This window comes from Balaenoptera musculus, chromosome 14 (assembly GCF_009873245.2).
Source record: "Balaenoptera musculus isolate JJ_BM4_2016_0621 chromosome 14, mBalMus1.pri.v3, whole genome shotgun sequence".
Classification (NCBI taxonomy): Eukaryota; Metazoa; Chordata; class Mammalia; order Artiodactyla; family Balaenopteridae; genus Balaenoptera; species Balaenoptera musculus.
Window position 1 is genome coordinate 89,599,103 of NC_045798.1, and position 20,529 is coordinate 89,619,631.

At 41.9% G+C, this 20,529-nt stretch overlaps 1 protein-coding gene across 7 annotated transcripts in view; it reads left to right on the forward strand.

Moving 5' to 3' along the window:
- Positions 1–20,529, forward strand: part of ATP9B (ATPase phospholipid transporting 9B (putative)) — a 227,399-nt gene that overhangs the window by 103,753 nt on the left and 103,117 nt on the right. For all 7 annotated transcript variants that reach the window (XM_036874381.1, XM_036874378.1, XM_036874376.1 and 4 more), the window contains one exon: positions 9,558–9,634. In XM_036874381.1, the coding sequence (XP_036730276.1) occupies positions 9,558–9,634 (77 nt within the window). The remainder of the gene's footprint in view (positions 1–9,557; positions 9,635–20,529) is intronic.

Below are 20,529 nucleotides of genomic sequence, written 5' to 3' on the forward strand. Positions count from 1 at the left end.
GGTTGAACAGGGAGGCCACTTAAATATACATTTTGTAAAGTAAATTTCTCTGAGAGGTGTTGGAAATCTAAGAGATTATCACCTTTTCAGAAAGTGGTTGACCTTGTGGATGGTACCAGGAGGTAGCAGCAGGGAGCGTTAAGGGTGCTGGTGGGATAGGATGCGGGGCAGCACTCAAGGGAGGGCCGTCTGTCTCGGCATCTGTCACCAGTGCTGGCAGCCCTCCCCTGAGAGCACAGTCCTCCTTCTGGGGTTGTGTATGGGATCTCTGCTCCAGACCTGGCGCTGGCGATACAGTGTGGGACAGCTTATGGCGAGAAAGAAATGAAGAGAATGAGCCAAAGGGAATTCCCTGGTGGCCTAGTGGTTAGGACTTGGTGCTTTCACTGCCAGGGCCCAGGTTCATTCCCTGGTCGGGAAACTAATATTCTATAAGCCGCGTGGTGCAGCCAAAAATAAAAAGAAAGAAAAAGAGAGAAATCATTTGAGCTATGCTAAGTATCTCAGACAAGTGCAGGGTGCCTTGAAAACAAAGAAGTGAAAACCTTACCTGGTCAGGGTCTGGAAGAGGCTTCTCTGAGGAAGAAACATGTGAACTAGATTTTAAACCACACAGACGTGCCTAGGTGAGGTGGGCACTGGGGATATGTGGCGGCCCTGACTTCTCAGCACTGACTGTGTGCAAAGCCCTCCTGCTGAGGGGCACAGCAGGCTGAAGACAGTGTTCCGCGGGCCGTGTGCCTGGCACGTGGAGCAGGAGGGGCTCAGATCCACGCAGGGCACTTCTGCGTTTGTGTTAAGATGGGGCGTGGCTACACAGAAGTGTCAGGCAGCTCCTAGAGGAGAACACGTGTCCCCTTTAGAGGACAGGGAATGAACAGAGACAAAGTTTATTTATTTATTTATTTTTTGAATTTTTGAATTTTATATTATTTATTTTTTATACAGCAGCTTCTTAGAAGTTATCTATTTTATACATATTAGTGTATACATGTCAATCCCAATCTCCAATTCGTTCCATCACCGTCCCCGGCCCCCCCCCCCCGCCACTTCCCCTCTTGGTGTCCATATATTTGTTCTCTACATCTGTGTCTCTGTTTCTGCCCTGCAAACCGGTTCATCTGTACCATTTTTCTAGGTTCCACATATATGCGTTAATATACGATATTTGTTTTTCTCTTTCTGACTTACTTCACTCTGTATGACAGTCTCTAGATCCATCCACGTCTCTACAAATGACCCAATTTCGTTCCTTTTTATGGCTGAGTAATATTCCACTGTATATATGTACCACATCTTCTTTATCCATTCGTCTGTCAGTGGGCATTTAGGTTGCTTCCATGACCTGGCTATTGTAAATAGTGCTGCAGTGAACATTGGGGTGCGTGTGTCCTTTTGATTTATGGTTTTCTCTGGGTATATGCCCAGTAGTGGCATTGCTGGGTCATATGATAATTATATTTTTAGTTTTTTAAGGAATCTCCATACTGTTCTCCATAGTGGCTGTATCAATTTACATTCCCACCAACAGTGCAAGAGGGTTCCCTTTTCTCCACACCCTCTCCAGCATTTGTTGTTTGTAGATTTTCTGATGATGCCCATTCTAACTGGTGTGAGGTGATACCTCATTGTAGTTTTGATTTGCATTTCTCTAATAATTAGTGATGTTGAGCAGCTTTTCATGTGCGTCTTGGTCATCTGTATGTCTTCTTTGGAGAAATGTCTGTTTAGGTCTTCTGCCCATTTTTGGATTGGGTTGTTTGTTTTTTTAAGATTGAGCTGCATGAGCTGTTTATATATTTTGGAGATTAATCCTTTGTCTGTTGATTCGTTTGCAAATATTTTCTCCCATTCTGAGAGTTGTCTTTTCGTCTTGTTTGTAGTTTCCTTTCCTTTGCAAAAGCTTTTAAGTTTCATTAGGTCCCATTTGTTTATTTTTGTTTTTATTTCCATTACTCTAGGAGGTGGATCAAAAATGATCTTGCTGTGAGTTATGTCAAAGAGTGTTCTTCCTATGTTTCCTCTAAGAGTTTTATAGTGTCTGGTCTTACATTTAGGTCTCTAATCCATTTAAATTTATTTTTGTATATGGTGTTAGAGAGTGTTCTAATTTCATTCTTTTCCATGTAGCTGTCCAGTTTTCCCAGCACTACTTATTGAAGAGAGTGTCTTTTCTCCACTGTATATCCTTTCCTCCTTTATCATAGATTAGTTGACCATAGGTGCATGGGTTTATCTCTGGGCTTTCTGTCCTGTTCCATTGATCTACATTTCTGTTTTTGTGCCAGTACCATATTGTCTTGATTACTGTCGGTTTGTAGTGTAGTCTGAAGCCAGGGAGTCTGATTCCTCCAGCTCCCTTTCTTTCCCTCAAGACTGCTTTGGCTATTCAGGGTCTTTAGTGTCTCCATACAAATGTTAAGAGTTTTTTGTTCTAGTTCTGTAAAAAAATGCCACTGGTAATTTGATAGGGATTGCATTGAATCTGTAGATGGCTTTGGGTAGTATAGTCATTTTCACAGTATTGATTCTTCCAATCCAAGAACATGGTATATCTGTTTGTGTCATCTTTGATTTCTTTCATCAGTGTCTTATAGTTTCTGAGTACAGGTCTTTAACCTCCTTAGGTAGGTTTATTCTTAGGTAAGTTATTTTTTTTGTTGCAATGGTGAATGGGATTGTTTCCTTTATTTCTCTTTGTGATCTTTGGTTGCTAGTATATAAGAATGCAAGAGGTTTCTGTGAATTAATTTTGTATCCTGTAACTTTACCAAATTCACTGATTAGCTCTAGTAGTTTTCTGGTGGCATCTTTAGGATTCTCTGTATATAGTATCATGTCATCTGCAAACAGTGACAGTTTCACTTCTTCTTTTCCAATTTGTCTTCCTTTTATTTCTTTTTCTTCTCTGATTGCCGTGGTTAGGACTTCCAAAACTATGTTGAATAATAGTGGCAAGAGTGGATATCCTTGTCTTGTTCCTGATCTTAGAGGGAATGCTTTCAGTTTTTCACCATTGAGAATGATGTTTGCTGTGGGTTTGTCGTATATGGCCTTTATTATGTTGAGGTAGGTTCCCTCTATGCCCACTTTCTGGAGAGTTTTTATCATAAATGGGTGTTGAATTTTGTCAAAAACTTTCTCTGCATCTGTTCAGATGAGCGTATGGTTTTTATTCTTCAGTTTGTTAATATGGTGTATCACAATGATTGATTTGCGTATATTGAAGAATCCTTGCATCCCTGGGATAAATCCCACTTGATCATGGTGTATGATCCTTTTAATGTGTTGTTGGATACTGTTTGCTAGTATTTTGTTGAGAATTTTTGCATCTATATTCATCAGTGATTTTGGTGTGTAATTTTCTTTTTTTGTAGCATCTTTGTCTGGTTTTGGTATCAGGGTGATGGTGGCCTCATAGAATGTGTTTGGGAGTGTTCCTTCCTCTGCAATTTTTTGAAAGAGTTTGAGAAGGATGGGTGTTAGCTCTTCTCTAAATGTTTGATAGAATTCACCTGTGAAGCCATCTGGTCCTGGACTTTTGTTTGTTGGAAGATTTTTAATCACAGTTTCAATTTCATTCCTTGTGATTGGTCTGTTCATATTTTCTATTTCTTCCTGGTTCAGTCTTGGAAGTTTATACCTTTCTAAGAATTTGTCCATTTCTTCCAGGTTGTCCATTTTATTGGCACAGAGTTGCTTGTAGTAGTCTCTTATGATGCTTTATATTTCTGCGGTGTCTGTTGTAACTTCTCCTTTTTCATTTCTCATTTTATTGATTTGAGTCCTCTCTCTCTTTTTCTTGATGAGTCTTGATAAAGGTTTATCAATTTTGTTTATCTTCTCAAAGAACCAGCTTTTAGTTTTATTGATCTTTGCTATTGTTTTCTTTGTTTCTATTTCATTTATTTCTGCTCTGATCTTTATGATTTCTTTCCTTCTACTAGCTTTGGGTTTTGTTTGTTCTTCTTTCTCTAGTTCCTTTAGGTGTAAGTTTAGATTGTTTGAGATTTTTCTTGTTTCTTGAGATAGGCTTGTATTGCTATAAACTTCCCTCTTAGAACTGCTTTTGCTGCATCCCATAGACTTTGGATCATTGTGTTTTCATTGTCATTTACCTCTAGGTATTTTTTGATTTCCTCTTTGATTTCTTCAGTGATCTCTTGGTTATTTAGTAACGTGTTGTTTAGCCTCCATGTGTTTGTGTCTTTTATGTTTTTTTCCCTGTAATTCATTTCTAATCTCATAGCATTGTGGTAGGAAAAGATGCATGATATGATTTCAGTTTTCTTAAATTTACCAAGGCTTGATTTGTGACCCAAGATGTGATCTGTCCTGGAGAGTGTTCCGTGTGCACTTGAGAAAAAAGTGTAATCTGCTGTTTTTGGATGGAATGTCCTTTAAATGTCAACCAAATCTATCTGGTCTATTGTGTCATTTAAAGCTTGTGTTTCCTTATTGATATTCTGGCTGGATGATCTGTCCGTTGGTGTTACTGAGGTGTTAAAGTCCCCCACTATTATTGTGTTACTGTCGATTTCCTCTTTTATAGCTGTTAGCAGTTGTCTTATGTATTGAGATGCTCCTATGTTGGGTACATATATATTTATGATTGTTATATTTTCTTCTTGGATTGATCCCTTGATCATTATGTAGTGTCCTTCCTTGTCTCTTGTAACATTCTTTATTTTAAAGTCTATTTTATCGGATATGAGTATTGCTACTCCAGCTTACTTTTGATTCCCATTTGCATGGAATATCTTTTTCCATCCCCTCACTTTCAGTCTGTATGTGTCCTTAGGTCTGAAGTGGGTCTCTTGCAGACAGCATATAGATGGATCTTGTTTTTGTATCCATTCAGCAAGCCTGTGTCTTTTGGTTGGAGCATTTAATCCATTCACATTTAAGGTAATTATTGATATGTATGTTCCTATTACCATTTTCTTAATTGTTACGGGTTTGTTTTTGTGGTCCTTTTCTTCTCTTGTGTTTCCCACTCAGAGAAGTTCCTTTATCATTTGTTGTAGAGCTGGTTTGGTGGTGCTGAATTCTCTTAGCTTTTGCTTGTCTGTAAAGCTTTTGATGTCTCCATCAAATCTGAATGAGATCCTTGCTGGGTAGAGTAAGCTTGGTTGTAGGTTCTTCCCTTTCATCACTTTAAATATATTGTGCCACTCCCTTCTGGCTTGTAGAGCTTCTGCTAGAAATCAGTTGTTAACCTTATGGGCGTTCCCTTGTATGTTATTTGTCATTTTTCCCTTGTTGCTTTCAATAATTTTTCTTTGTCTTTAATTTTTGTCAGTTTGATTATTATGTGTCTTGGCGTGTTTCTCCTTGGGTTTATCCTGCCTGGGACTCTCTGCGCCTCCTAGACTTGGGTGGCTAGTTCCTTTCCCATGTTAGGGAAGTTTTCGACTATAATCTCTTCAGATATTTTCTAGGGTCCTTTCTCTCTCTCTTCTCCTTCTGGGACCCCTATAATGCAAATGTTGTTGTGTTTAATGTTGTCCCAGAGGTCTCTTAGGCTGTCTTCTTTTCTTTTCATTCTTTTTTCTTTATTCTGTTCTGTGGCCGTGAATTCTACCATTCTGTCTTCCAGGTCACTTATCCGTTCTTCTGCCTCAGTTATTCTGCTATTTATTCATTCTAGTGCATTTTTCATGTCAGTTATTGTATTGTTCATCTCTGTTTGTTCTTTAATTCTTCTAGGTCTTTGTTTACCATTTCTTGCATCTTCTCGATTTTTGCCTCCATTCTTTTTCCGAGGTCCTGGATCAGCTTCACTATCATTATTCTGAATTCTTTTTCTGGAAGGTTGCCTATCTCCACTTCATTTAGTTGTTTTTCTGGAGTTTTATCTTGTTCCTTCATCTGGTACAATGTCGTCTGCCTTTTCATTTTGTGTATCTTTCTGTGAATGTGGTTTTCCTTCCACAGGCTGCAGAATTGTAGTTCTTCTTCAGAGATGAAGTTTTGCACTAGTGTTTTAGATCATTAAAAAGCATGATAGCAAACATAATTTTAATAGGTGGAGATTCTCTTCAGGTAGTAGATGTTGTTTTTTTGTCATGATGAATTTTTAAAATTTCTCACAATAAAAAGAGAGCAGAAGTAAGTGTAGCACACCGTGGGAGATCTCAGAGGGGGCAGGCCAGTCCTTCTTGAGGCCCAGGTAAGGGGTGTGGCTCAGAAGGCCCACCGTTGTTAGCAGGGTCATGTCCCCAGGATTTTATTCCAGGGGTGCTGTCCTCCATGGCCTTTGCCCTTCAGCGCTTAGCATGTAATAGTTTATAGGAAAATACTTACAACATACCACATTTACTTATCTGGTCACAGATTTTGCATTTTCTGTATCTAGTTGTATCTAGGTGTTGTATCCTATTTTTTTTCATCATGTTGATATTTATTCTTTTTAATAAAGGATCAAGATTGAGTTCACTCATAAAGATATTTGAAGATTCTCTTTTTCTTTTTAAATTTATTTCATCTTTTGTTTCCTGTATGTTAGAATGTTGTTACTGATCCCCAGTACTATTGATTTTTGGCCTCTCTTCTCAAAGAGCCAGAAGCAACCCAAGCTGGAGGCTTGAGGTATCCTAGATAATTCACTGTGCACAGTGTTTCTCTCCTCACCTTCATTCTCAGGATGACCTTGGCAAGTGGTAGCTCCTAGTTGTGAACTTCGGCAACACAGACACAAATGTAGGCATCGTAACACGTTTGCCGCATAGGTAACCCTTTCTTATTCTTCCAGAGATAGAGTTCAGTGGCCAGAGTATTGTATCTTCTGAGATAGTATTTAGGTTGTTTAAAACCATCCGTTCCACAAGTTTAAATAAAATGCCTTTAATTTTAAATTTTGTTCAGTCATTTTTAAAATGTAAGCTTTTTTCATGTATTTCAAATCTTTTAACACATGCTTAACTCTATTTGAAAGCCTATTTATGTGAGCAATTACTAGACTCTATATATAACCAGACTTCCATATACTGAGGTATGTTTGAAATACTTTGGATTTCCAGAAGTAATACAAGGGCTGTTATCTTCTTTACACTTGATTACAAGTTGAGAAGGAAAGACCAGAATTTTTAAAAACCTTATTCTTTAAAAGTTATGTGTCACTACTATATTTAAAATAGATAACTAATAAGGACCTACTGTATAGCACAGAGAACTCTACTCAGTACTCTGTAATGACTTATATGGGAAAAGAATCTAAAAAAGAGTGGGTATATGTAGATGTATAACTGGTTCACTTTGCTGTATACCTGAAACTAACACAACATCGTAAATCAACTCTACCCCAATACAGATTATAAAAAAAAAGTTATGTGTTGATTGAATTCAAGTTGCCTCCTGGTGAAGTGAGCTCAGTCCTTCCTCCCTGGCTGTAGAAACTGAACGCATGGGATCAAGGACTCAAGTTGACACAGACAGACAGACAGACACAAGGACTGAGGGCACCAGAGAGGGACAAACACAACTTCCCAGGGTGCCATGCTTCTTCCCCTTGTTGGTTCAGAGAACCAGGAAACTTGCCATGTTTCAGTGATAGGTGGATATGGGAGCATTCCGATCTTAAGTTGCTGAGAGCCTGGAAGGAAGCATGAGTCCTCTAGAGTCTGCTGGACGTATGTGCCCAGATGGGGGTCCAGGCTGAGCCCCAGAGCAGGACTGCAGGTTCTGTGCGCAGAGACAGGGGTCCAGGGCTGATACTGATGGTGAAAAATACAGAAAATGAGAGTAAACATTTGGAAAATTTATAAGAATTTGATGAAGGAATTTAATGTTAAGAAAATTGGGACATATGTTTTGTCAAATTTTTTTTGTTATTTGTTTCTCTTGATAATTTATTGATGTGGTATTTTACAAAACTAGGCCTTGTGACCGATTAGAAATTTAAAAATAAAACCTGTACCACACATAGTTTGCAAGGCTTCTGCTTTAGAGAAAGCTTAGTATCTGGGATCGGCCAGCAGGAGAACCCGTCCCACTCGGGCGTCACTCAAGGGGCCGGACCCAGAGAGCTCTGGTGCAGGGACACAAAAGCAGCATGGAGGCTGAGAGGCAGGACCAGTGGAGGAGCAGAAACACACACCAGCGTGCAGCTCGTGATTCAAAACAGGTGCATGTTGCTGCTTCTCAAGCTTCGGTCTCATGGGGCAGTTGTTGTGGGCTGGGAAGTGGGCGAGGAATCTCGGTTCCTCACTTCCTGCAGTCTTGCTCCTTGATGTGCCTGATGCGCCATTTGGAGCCCAGCTCGGTGCAGGTGTCACCAGTCACTCTCTGTGTCCCCTGTTGGTGGAGTGGGGGTCCATAGTCACATGGGGCCACTCTGCTTTGAAGAGCACAGTAAATGCAAGCCTCGCAGCTTCCCAGGGCACACAGTTAAAAAGGGGAAAAAAAGAAATGCTTATTCTAAAGAAGAGCAAACACGTAACCTCTGCAGGTGTCACTGCTGAGCAGTGCGTACCCTGGCATCTTCTGTTTTCCTGGGCGTTCCGTGGAGGAGGCTTTTGGCGGTGTGGTGAGATGGTTGGTGCACAGCTGTCATTGTTACGTAGACCCGAGATCACCACGGTCACACTTACTCCACGGGTCCTGCCTTAGGACTCGCTAAATTCCACACATTACATTAATATGACATCAAAGAGTTTTTGCATAATTATTAGGGTTAATGCTGCAGTGGTTGTTGATATCAGTGAGTATTATGGATATATCATCTTTCTCACCTTAATTGTGTTTCTCACCTTCAAATTTTGTGAAAATTAGAAATATAAATTATGCACAGCAGCAGTTCTAGAGGCGGACTTCCATGGTTTTTAATTTGACATTCCAGAGATGAATGCCTCTGATCTGAGCCTTTGTAATGTATAGGTCGTTCTAGGGGTATTTTACTGTTCTTTTATCTTAAGTTTGATAGACCACAAAATTATCATTTCTTCTTGACATGTACAATTAGAAAAACAAACTTTCAGGAGACAGGAATAAAAGAGATATAACATATAAATTCAAAATCAAATATTGTCTTTATAATACTTCTCTTACCGTTTTCATTGTCTGTGTCCTGAAATGTGAGCAGAGGCTCTTGCACCTGGTTGTCCTGCATCTTTACAGTGGAAGGATGCTCTCAGACTCTTGTTCAGAGAAACTGCCCCACCCCTCACCCCGGTACCGTCTTGTTTGGGATCACATGAATTGATCAGTTAGAATGTAAGCTCTCTTAATGTAGCTTCAGTGTTAGAGTTACCATTTTAATAGGCATTAATGAATGAACAGTGTCACGCTTTCTGTTGCCAGTGAAAAGAATATTAGTACATTTTCTAATGTTTTGTGTAGGTAAATTAGTATCACTTAAGAAATCATTTGAGTTTTTCAAAGTTTATTTTTAAAGTTGAGATTAGATTTTCTTGAACTACTGAAATTAAATATGCTGTTGGATAAATCTATGTAAAATCAAATGGTGTCATAATATTTTCCATCAAAACAATTAGGAAGTGTTACTTCTGTGCATATCCTTCAAGTTTCTCTGTAAGGACCACTTTTGTGTTTTGCAGGTACTGTAATAGGTGTTGTCATTTATACTGGAAAAGAGACTCGAAGTGTAATGAACACATCCAATCCAAAAAATAAGGTAGGCTAGCTTGAGGACCAGCTGCTTGACTGAACGCACCTCCTCCTTTCAGTGAGAGAGCATGTGTAGTTCTGAGTAGCTCGTTTGTGAAACTGAGTTTCAAAATGTTGGTGATTCAGGGATATGAATTCTCTGTGTTTGTAAAATAGCATGCTTGTGTAGAAGAATTTTCAAAACTATTTTTTCTTGGTTAATCAGAGTTTTGTATGTCTCTTAAATTTTCATTGTTGTATATATAATTTGCCCATAATTAACAGTTAATTGTGGGTCTTTTAATTTCTCCTCAATCTATTTATTTTATAATTTGCACTCTATTTTTATGTTGATGGTTCTTTTTTAAAATAAAGGAATCTATATTAATGTTTTTATGGTATGTAATTTGATAGTGTTTTATTGTTAAACCAGTTTTATTTAAGTTATTTCCATTTCAGAAGAAGCATATTGAAAACCAGATTTTAGTTTTTAGACTGCTTGATTATATTCCTAAATTAATTATATTCCTATTATAGTCCTAAAATTGTTATTTATGCAGCCATCATGTGTGTAAGTTAAATCATAACAAAAAGTTAGTTTGAATTCTCAGTAGTTATGATTTGAATAACACATTTTGTATCAAGTCATAATGTGTTAATATCTACTGAATGAGAAGCTCTTTCTAACTGTGCATTTTACTCACTTTTCTTTGAAATATAATTTGTGTGTATCTAAGTAGAACAAAAAAATCCTCTCACAGAGTCACACCTTGCTTTGTGAGTAATTCATAGGAGAGGTGGTCTTCTGCAGGAAATTTTATAACAGAGCAATAGAAATGAAATAATTCTTTGAAAAGATATCTTTTAGGACAAGGTGTGTTTCATTTTTTCAGCTAAATACTATTTTAAAAAACAGTTCACCCTTCAAAAACCAGGAAAGCATCGCGGATGCTGTGAACGCCTGGAGCTGCCTGCAGTGCAGCTGACTGTGCCTCCTGCCTGGGGGGCGCCCCCACCCGCCTCCCAGGGCTGCAGTCGATGACACTTTATATTCCTGTATCTGTTAGGGCTCCAGATGTCTGTGGGTGACATGTTTACAGCAGTCAAAGAAAAATGTTGTGCTACTATTATTTTAGTATAAATTCTGATTTTGATAATGGGGGGAAAAATCTCTGTCGATTTTTATATATATATATAAAACTTGGCTTTAATTTGAGTAAATCAAATATACCCAAGTCAGTAATTCTACAATAGAGTTAAATTATTTAAAAATAAATTACTAAACTAATGACAAGAGTTAGAATCACACACATAGTTATACGTGTTTTCTGGCAAGTATGGTGTTTTCTTTAGTAAGCAAAACTTGGACGTCTAGTAACACATATATGATTTCTGGGGGTTTTCCCTTAATCATTTTACTTTTACATTTATGATGGTATTTGAGGGTAAATTTAATTTTAAATATTAAGTTTAAAATCTGAAAACTTTGTAATCCAGCTTCTTTTCTTGTTCCCCCTTACCCTTCAGTGCCGCTTACTTCCTGTCACTTTCTCACCGTCTGTCTACACACAGCCACTTCTTTCCTCGGGGCACCTTCGGTTTTGGCTCTCGTGCTTGTTCCCTCGGGTGTTGATGCAGAGTTATTTAGGTGACCTTTTCCAGGTTTCTGACCGCAGGGAAGAACTCTGGCCCTGGAGGTTGACCAGCCTGGGTTAGAGTTGGGGTGTTGCATCGACCAGCTCTTTGACTCTGGGCAAGCGGCTTAATTCTGTGACTTACTACTCAGTAAATGCTACCTATCACAGTTACCTTTCTACAAAGTGAAATGTGAAATATGAATGAGTGCCGTAGTTTTTCAACCCAACCCTCGTTGTCAGTCAAGACGCACTCCCTGAGTAGCTCCCAGGCCCGGAGCTGGGTTCCGAGCTGCCCGCCTTTCGGGCCCTCAGCTCTGCCCTCCCCCCTCAGCTCTGCCTTCCCCCCTCAGCTCTGCCCTCCCCCCTCAGCTCTGCCCTCCCCCCTCAGCTCTGCCCTCCCCCCTCTCCTCTGCCCTCTCCCCTCTCCTCTGCCCTCCCCCCTCTCCTCTGCCCTCCCCCTCTCCTCTGCCCTCTCCCCTCTCCTCTGCCCTCCCCCCTCTCCTCTGCCCTCCCCCCTCAGTTCTGCCCTCCCCACTCTCCTCTGCCCTCCCCCCTCAGCTCTGCCCTCCCCCCTCTCCTCTGCCCTCCCCCCTCAGCTCTGCCCTCCCCCCTCTCCTCTGCCCTCCCCCCTCTCCTCTCCCCTCCCCCCTCTCCCCTGCCCTCCCCCCTCTCCTCTCCGCCACTCCTCTTCCTCCTCGTCCTCTCAACCTCCCCTCCGCCTTCCCGGTTTCCTTGGCGTGAGCAAGATCTCTCTTACCACAGGAAGAACTCCGTCAGCGTTTTGCAGGATTGGGCTTGGATCCTCGCTCTGCCGCTTGACAGCCTCGCGTGGGGAGCAAACGTGCTCCTTCTGGGGCCGCATCTTTCTGGGGCTCGATCAACGTTTGCCGCTCCCCTTCTGGGTGAAAGCCCTAGGGAAGCTGTCACACAGGCAGGCGCTGACACTGATCTGAGCACTTTATGTCCATCGTGTCGTGAGTCTGCCTGGTGGCCCCCAGAGGAGACAAGCCGGCTGGGTTTAGAGCGGGGCGACCGCAGTTCAGGGGACAGCCTCGCCTGCAGGGGCTGCCGCTGCCTAATGGCGCTGCGGGTGGCAGAGCTCCAGCTTGAAAACGTTTTTGTACATCAAGGAATCATCTTAGGAGAGAAATAAAATCTCTCAGTGCGCCTATGTCATTAAATCTTTCTAAGTGTTAAATGCCGGATTTATAAGAATAAAATTCAGGAAGAGGTTGCAGGCATGCTACAGTGGGCAAAAAGCAGCAGGTGTAATTTATCTAGGGCAAGTATTGATAGATGCTGAAAGAAAAGAAGGCGTGATGTTTGAATCCTAAACAGAGAGGGAAGACAGAAATTATGTTCACTGTTTGTAAGACGTTATTATCTGCAGACTACATCTCAGTGTTCTTCTGTAGCTTACTAAACCAGCAAACTTCTGGATTTCACAGAAGCCTAGTGGAAACAAAAAGCAAACATTTAAAATGCTTTGAATCATTTGCCTGAGTTTCATTGGATTTCTTCGGGGAGGCCACACTGTTCCTAACCCTCCACTCTGAGCGCTGCCCTGTGCGTGGAATGCCTGTGGGGATAGAGTGTCAGGTGAAACGGCCCTGGAAGCACAGGGGCACACACGCCAGAGGTCCCTTCTCTCCTCGTGTGCACGTCTGCGATGTGGGCAGGCGCTCCGCTCGGCACCGCCCCTCGGGGGCCCCTCCTGGAAACGCGCCTCGGTGACCGCGGGGATGAGAAGAAACTGGCGTGGCAGGTTACACACGCCTCCCCGCTCGGCCGGTCGGCGGTGTGGGCGTGTTTCCTTGGCCAGAGCACTTGAATGGCTTCACCGAAGTTGGAGGAATTAGGGACGTACAGTCGTACCCCAACCGTGGAGGAGGGAGAATTGGGGATGTTTAATGACAAGCACTGCTGACCACCCGCAGTGTGCTTATGGGCGAGAGTTTCCAGCCTTTCACAGAGAGTTAAAAAACAAGGAGGAACCTCGTAGAGCCCTAGAAGTGCCAGCAGCTAAGGTGAAGCAGAGAAGCGTAGCCAGGAAGGAAGGCTGAGAGGACAGCACTCGTGGAGTGGCCGGCAGTCCGCAGCGGGCCGTGTGGCGGAGGCCCCGGCGGTGAAGAACTGAAGGGTCCGCGGACTAAGCACATAGAAGTCGTGGTGAAGTGAAAAGCTTGGGTGGAGGGCAGATGCAGGCGCAGGTAGAAGACTCTGAAGGAGGACTCTTGGGCCAGGGCTGAGCAGGGAAGGCCGGGCACGCTTTTAGGCAGGGCCCACAGCACCAGAGAAGCCATGGTGGTAAGAACTGACTGATGCTACCCTGGGGAAAGGATTTTATTGATTTTGTTTCTGGTGAGAAAATCAATATCACAGAACTATTGATGCTTCCAGTAAAAGAAGAGAGGGTCTTAGTTTATAAAGAGGAAAAATATTCTTTGGAAGAATAAGTTTCATAGGCATCTAATAGTAACTTAAATATATAAATACAAAACTACTTAAAAGGAAAATTATATACTGTTATATGGAGAACAGCTACCATAGAAAATATGACGTGGCTTCTTTGATTTTGCAGAAAATATTTACACTCACAGACGTAGAAAACTTACGGTTACCAAGGGGAACGAGGGGAGGGGAGGGATAAAGAAGAAGTTTGGGATTGACATACGTACACTACTGTGTATAAAATAGAGAACCAACAAGGACCTACTGTATCGCACAGGGGGGCCTATACTCAATATTTTGTAATAACCTATAAGGGAAAAGAACCTGAAAAAGAATGGATACATGTGTATAACTGAATCACTATGCTGTACACCTAAAACTAACACGAAATTGTAAATCAACTGTACTTCAAAAAATAAATAAAAATAAGAATAAAGAAAGAAAAGATTTACAGTCATCTGTTAATCAGCCAGTATCTCCCTTCCTCCCCCCACCCCACCCCACTCTTACTCCATATTTCATTATCGTGTATACAGGAGCATCATGCAAATTTGTAAATTGCTGTAAGTTCCTAGGATGAAAAACGCTACAGTTAAAGCAGTGCTAATTTAAGGGAAAAAAAATTAGTGATAATAACAATAATTGATGTAGTGAAATTGATGCAGAACATGGTAAGAATTTGAGACAGTTCCTAAAAGCATTGAGAAAGATCATAGCCTAACAATTCGGGCTCGTAAGTTATTGGGCAGTGTTAGGGACCCAGCTGAATCTTAAATGTATCGTGGGGCCAGTAACGAGTGTGTGACTTTCTCAGGCTGCCGTTCAGGAGCCCCCAGGCAGAGGTGAGGAGACGGCTGGTCTAACGTTTCAGGCTGTGGGGTGGGAGGGTCAGAGGAACTGGCCACAGATGCCCCGGGCAGCGTGCGGAGACACAGGGGCCCTGCAGGTGATGCCCCTGGACTCCACAGCGCTCTGAGTGCCCACGCCCGCGCGCAGGGCCCCCTTCCCCCGTCCCGCGCGCAAGTTCGCATCTTCGGTGGCGGCTGTTCCGAAGAGCCGTCTCCCTCTGGCATTGCCACGGCCGCCTCTGCTGCCCTAGGAACGTGAGCGTCACTTCCCGTGGAGGTTAGGGCTTCTTGTGGACCAGCCTGGGCACCGTGTGAAATGTCGTCCTGGGGTGGAGCAGATGGATGTTAGATAAGTTGACCAGTTTGCACTGGTGGTTTCATAAAATGTATCTTAAAACTTACCTACTCGGCTAGTGTCTGAAGCCTTTTTTGGGCCACTCTCCTTTTGTCATCATTTTGTCCATCTTGCTCTTCTCTAGCTGCTTTTTTAAAGACAACTTCAGACAGAAAAGTAAGGAGAAAAGTATGATCACTCACATACCCTGAACCAGGTTTAACACAAGTTCTCTACTAGTTTCATCTTTTTCTGTGGTTACAGATGTCATGCCACTTTATCCCAAGTGTGCATTCTTAAACAATAGCAAGTCCGGCACTTTCTGTAGCTGTGCCTCAGCCTCCTGTCTTACTCTGTGGCTCCTGACCTGCACAGCCCAGCTGAGCGGCCCTGGGTTGGCGACATCAGCTTCACATCCAGGGCACTGATTTGGCCCCCTAGAGTCCCTCCCCTCAGACTTCCCGAATCCGAACCTCTGGGGGCCCTGACACACACTAGAGACTGAAAGCTACCGGCCCCTCGGTGGACACCGCAGTGGGAGATACACAGAGAATCCTGCAAAATTAATCACATTGTAACTGAATTCTGTGACTGTGACAGACGTCCCACTTGAATTCATCCTTTTAGAATGGCCTTGAAGTTTGTTCTGGAAATCTAACTTGCTAATTTTATGTAATCAGCATATACAATTTTACCCTTATTACAGGAGCTTATTAGAATACTTTTTAAAATGTAGCATGTTTTATCCAGACATGGAGATTAGGAATAAATCCTAAAATGTTGTTAGGTGGAAGAAAGTTCTAAAGCTCCTTCTCAGGGTTAGAATGTGCCCCTCATAGTGTTCACTGAGGCAGATGTAAAGCAGGGATTGGGGTCTACTCAGAGTTTGAAAATTGTATTTTAAAACTTTGAACAGATCAAAAGTTTTTATTACTCAGCCATTACTTTTACAGTAATATTTGGTGAAAGTTTAACTTATAAGGACTACAACTTGAGTAATGGGTTGTTTTATAAAACCTAGCTTTGGATATATTTAATAAGATGATACTTGATTACATTTAAGAGGGAAAAAATTCTTACAGGAGGCTAAGAAAAACCAATTGTGACAGGTTGCCATTTTCACGCCATTCATAATAATAAGTTGCTCAGAGCAAGAACAGCAAGGATGAAATGATAATACCAAGTGCTTCCAGCAGTTACTGTAATCCCTTGGGCATATTGATTTGTGTTTCTAATAAAAAAGAAGCTTTCAAATGTCTCATTGACAGACAGGTGATACGTGCCATTATGTGAATTAGAGCCGCTTCTTGTTACCTGAATGGTTGTAAAGGCATTTTCAGATAATAGAGCAAAATAGAATCAGCTATGGTGTACTTTGCAAGTTGAAATATCAAGGCTGTTTAGAGAATAGCTCTTTTATTTTAAAAAGGGCAGTTTATTAATATTTTAAAAGTCGTGTTGATTTATATTAAAATTTTACAGTAGAAAGATGTATTATTCTCTCTTCTTGTGGTTGCATACCATCATAGCACCCCTTAATTTTTTTAATAGTTGCCTTCTTGAGTAATAAAGTATTTTTGGATTTAAATACTTGTTTAAAAATGGGATCATGTGGTTCACAAGAGAGCTATCTGTTGTGGAATATGGTCTTACAGTCAATCTACATAGATAGACTTCGGAATGCTTTTTTGATAACTGTTATTAATATTAACAAATCATAGTGTTTCAAAGCCTCACCAGGAAGAGATTAACTAGGGAAACAAGCCCCCAATAAAGTCATTCAGTGTCACGTAGACAAGGCCCAGTGTGGCTCTCGGGGTTGTGACAGCACACACGCCGCCTCACTGCACTTGTTCAGCCGTACACTTTGATATTACAGCTGCTCAGTTAAAAGTTGTGTTTCTTCATCAGCAGTGTGAATATAAATAAACTTATAACTTCAGGAAAGCAATAAAGAGGCAAGATGTTGAATGGAGAAGCAGTCCTAATGATAACCTCTGGGACATGATGCTCTATCAGAGTACATAGCAAATATCTCAACCGGAAAACTTGGATTCAGTCCCTCATTCCTTTTAAATATGAATTTGATTGTAAAGCAGGTGTTCTAAATAGGAAACACAGCATATTTGTTATTTAAAGTAAATACTTTGTATCACTAAAAAGACTTAGTTTTACATAAATTTCTGAATGAGAAGGGCTTACTCATCACTTGTATATAAAATAAGAACTAATTGATTGTATTTCATCATTTCTGAGCAGTACAGCTAAATTCCCTATAATCAAATTCTTAACAGAGAAGTATAACTTATTCAAGAAGCAAATAAGTATTTTGCCTTTGTTTTTTGAAATCTTTGATTCCTTATCCTGAGGCCATAATAACTGTTAGAAATTAGTGGAACTTGTGATGACTTATTTTTCATGACGTTTCCACCTTAATTTATATATGTTCACAAAACTAAGTATTTATTACTCCCAGGAAGCATTTTTGATGAAAGCCTTTCTGAATGGGTGAGAATATGGTCTGAAGTATCTAGTGAGATTGAAAATGAGAAGCTTTCAGAACTTCTGTATGAACTAGAGTGGATGGATGATTATGCCGTGAACGAAGACAGAAGAGGAGGATCATGAGATTTTCCTGTTGTTTTCACATTCTCTCAGTAAATGTCGCCTTCCCAGGCAGGCTGCGAGCCACCAGGCCGTGGTGGGTACGCGTGGTGTCTATGTCCTAGGTTATTATGCAGAGCGGGTCCCTTCATGGTCACCGTGAAGAGCAACAGGTCGTGTGCATGGCCAGGGTTCAGAAGCAGACTTGGGGAAAACGCCAAGCCAGAGGTCAGCTGGAAGGGAAGGTCGCTCCGTTTTCTTGCTGTGCCCTGGGAAGGCCTGGGACGGGCAGGACTCTTCGGCCCCCACTGTGGTTCCTCCTTGAGAGGGAAGCTGGTCAGGGGAAAACCAACGTCACTGCACCAGGCAGGCCGTGTGGGGTGCTTGTCCTTGGGGCTGCCGCCGGTGAGGACACCAGTGGGGGCGTGGGAGGCTGAGTTCAAGGCCACCCCTTCCCCGCCCGCCTGCTGGGTCCTTGGGCTGGGAGCCCCCAGCCTGCGGCCCGCCGCCTGCGGCCACGGCGACACTGGTCTGGTGCCCTCTCCGAAGGCAGGCCCGGGACCGGCACCCTTTCATTGTCGTGGCACCAGTTGGTGTCTCAGCCTCCGGCACGGTGATGGCACATGTGTTGAATGATCACGTTACTTTTCTTAGGAGTAGTTCATGGTTTTTTTCCCTCCATAGTTACCTTTTTCTAAGCAGTAATTTAAAAAGAAGTATATTCCTCAGAAACAAATCTTAACACATCTGGTTTCAACTTAGTTGTCTTTTCATAAGTCTGAAAATATATTCTGGATACTAATTTTTTTTTTAATTTGATTTGTTGACAATTAAGAGTAGCAACTGGACCAAACTTTCTTTTTAAAAACCTCATTAAAACATGTATATGATACATTCAACATGACATTAAATAGCTTTCTTTTTCCCTATGTAATTAGCATTGTCAGCTAATAATTACCTTTTGCAAAACTTTAAAATATATCATGTGAGTTTGAGTTTTCCCAGTATAATAAGCTGTTAACTGCATGAGATTTCTTTTTGAGGGACAGTTATCCATATCAAACATTTCTGAAAGGCTTGTTTTTTGTTTGTTTATTTTTTTAAGTTTTTATTGGAGTATAGTTGATATACAATGTTGTGTTAGTTTCAGTTGTACAGCGAAGTGAACTAGTTATACATATACGTATATCCACTCTTTTAGATTCTTTTCCCATATAGGCCATTACAGAGTATTGAGTAGAGTTCCTTGTGCGATACAGTAGGTCCTTATTAGTTATATTTTATATATAGTAGTGTGTATGTGTGTCAATCCCAATCTCCCAATTTATCCCTCCCCCGACTTTCCTCCCTGGTAACCATAAGTTTGTTTTCTACATCTGTGACTCTATTTCTGTTTTGCAAATAAGTTCATTTGTACCCTTTTTTTAGATTCCACATATAAGCGATATCATAGGATATTTGTCTTTCTCTGACTTACTTTATTCACTCAGTATGGGTTCTTTTTAAACTGCTTAATACCATCAGAATCAAATATTTTTTTGAGGACTTGAAGTAAGAATGAAATTTTTTGAGCTCTGTTATTTGAACACAGAACACAAAACTTCTATGGGATAAATTACCACAGTGTAATAAATGTTAATTTATCTATGGGATAAATTAATTACAATGTAAATTGGTGTGCCAGTGTATTTTGAAGAGACAATAGGAAAACGAGCCCAAAACATATTAGTGAAGGTTAATTAGTCCCCTCCACCAGTGAGCAGAGCCTTCTAATTAGAAGGCTTCAGTAAAATATATTAGTTGAAATAGTTGCCGTTTAATATTTTTAAATTGTGGGGTGGTGGTGACATCTCTGGAAGAGCTCTGGATGGGGCAGACGGGGCAGTGTCCCTCCCAGTGTGCCCTCCAGGTGTGCCCCTCCTGCTGTGCCTCTGTACCTGCGAGGCTTGCGGCACCGCCGTGTGGAGAGCATTGAAAGCAGGGGAGGTGCGGAAGGAATTTGGTCAGGCGGGGATGCTCGAAGAAATCCGTTCGGTGCTTCTTCTAACAGCTCCGTCCTGTTAGCTAGCAGTGCTAGGTGTTGTGTGAGCTGTCTTAAATCAGGTTAGTTCATGAGGGTGGGTTCGTTCAGTAGACTGGAGTGAGCGAGCTGTTTTGCTTGGTTGATCAGAATTTGTGCTAAAACGAGGCCTCGGAAGACCAGTGTCCGTCCTGCTGAAGGCTCTCAGTAGTCAAGGTTTGTGGAGTGACTTTTCATTTCTGGAGGAGGAGGGAGTGCTGGGAATATTTGTTTTGACAATGAAAGGCCAGATAGGTGACTGTCATGAGATGCTGATGGTGCAGCAGAGGAGATGGGTACCACCTGGGCCACCTGAGCCGCTTCTGCTTCCCTTGAAACTTCTAGATTTCTGAGCAAGCAAACGAAACACGGTTACAGATTGTAACTAAACAGTGCTTTTTGATTCTTATTCTTATTTTTTGAAGCAGATTTAGTTTACAAAATTTTATGCTTTCAAAACAGATAAAGAAGAGGAATTATTTACATGAAAAGTTTATGAATTTATTAAACGGTTGCACCCTAACACTAAGGATTTTAAATTCTGGTTTTGGGGGGAGGTGAGAAGGAAGGATTTATTACTTGCAGCAAGTAAGGAGAACGCCGGGGATCTTCCCCAAAGCAGCGTCTTGGATTGAAAATTCTCGAAGTCCTGTAACACACACAGTCTTTGTGTGTTTTATACAGACACACAAACATGTTTGTTCCCGGAACTTTGAAAATGCAATTAGTGCCAGGTTGCCAGTTCCTTTTTTTGTAGTGGTCTCTTCGGCAGGAGATGAGGTAAATGTAAAACGGCGCCGTTTATCTGGAGCCGCCGGCTCGCCGCCCTGCCTCCGGCCGCCCCCGCTGGAGGGGGGTCGGGGGGGCGCGGCCGCGGGGCTTCGGGGCCGCTGTGCGCCGACTGCGCGTGCGCACCCTCCCTGGCGGCCGGCCTCCGCTCCGCGGGATCCGCGTGCGGGCAGGCGGGTCCCTGGCCCTCCGAGCCTTGTC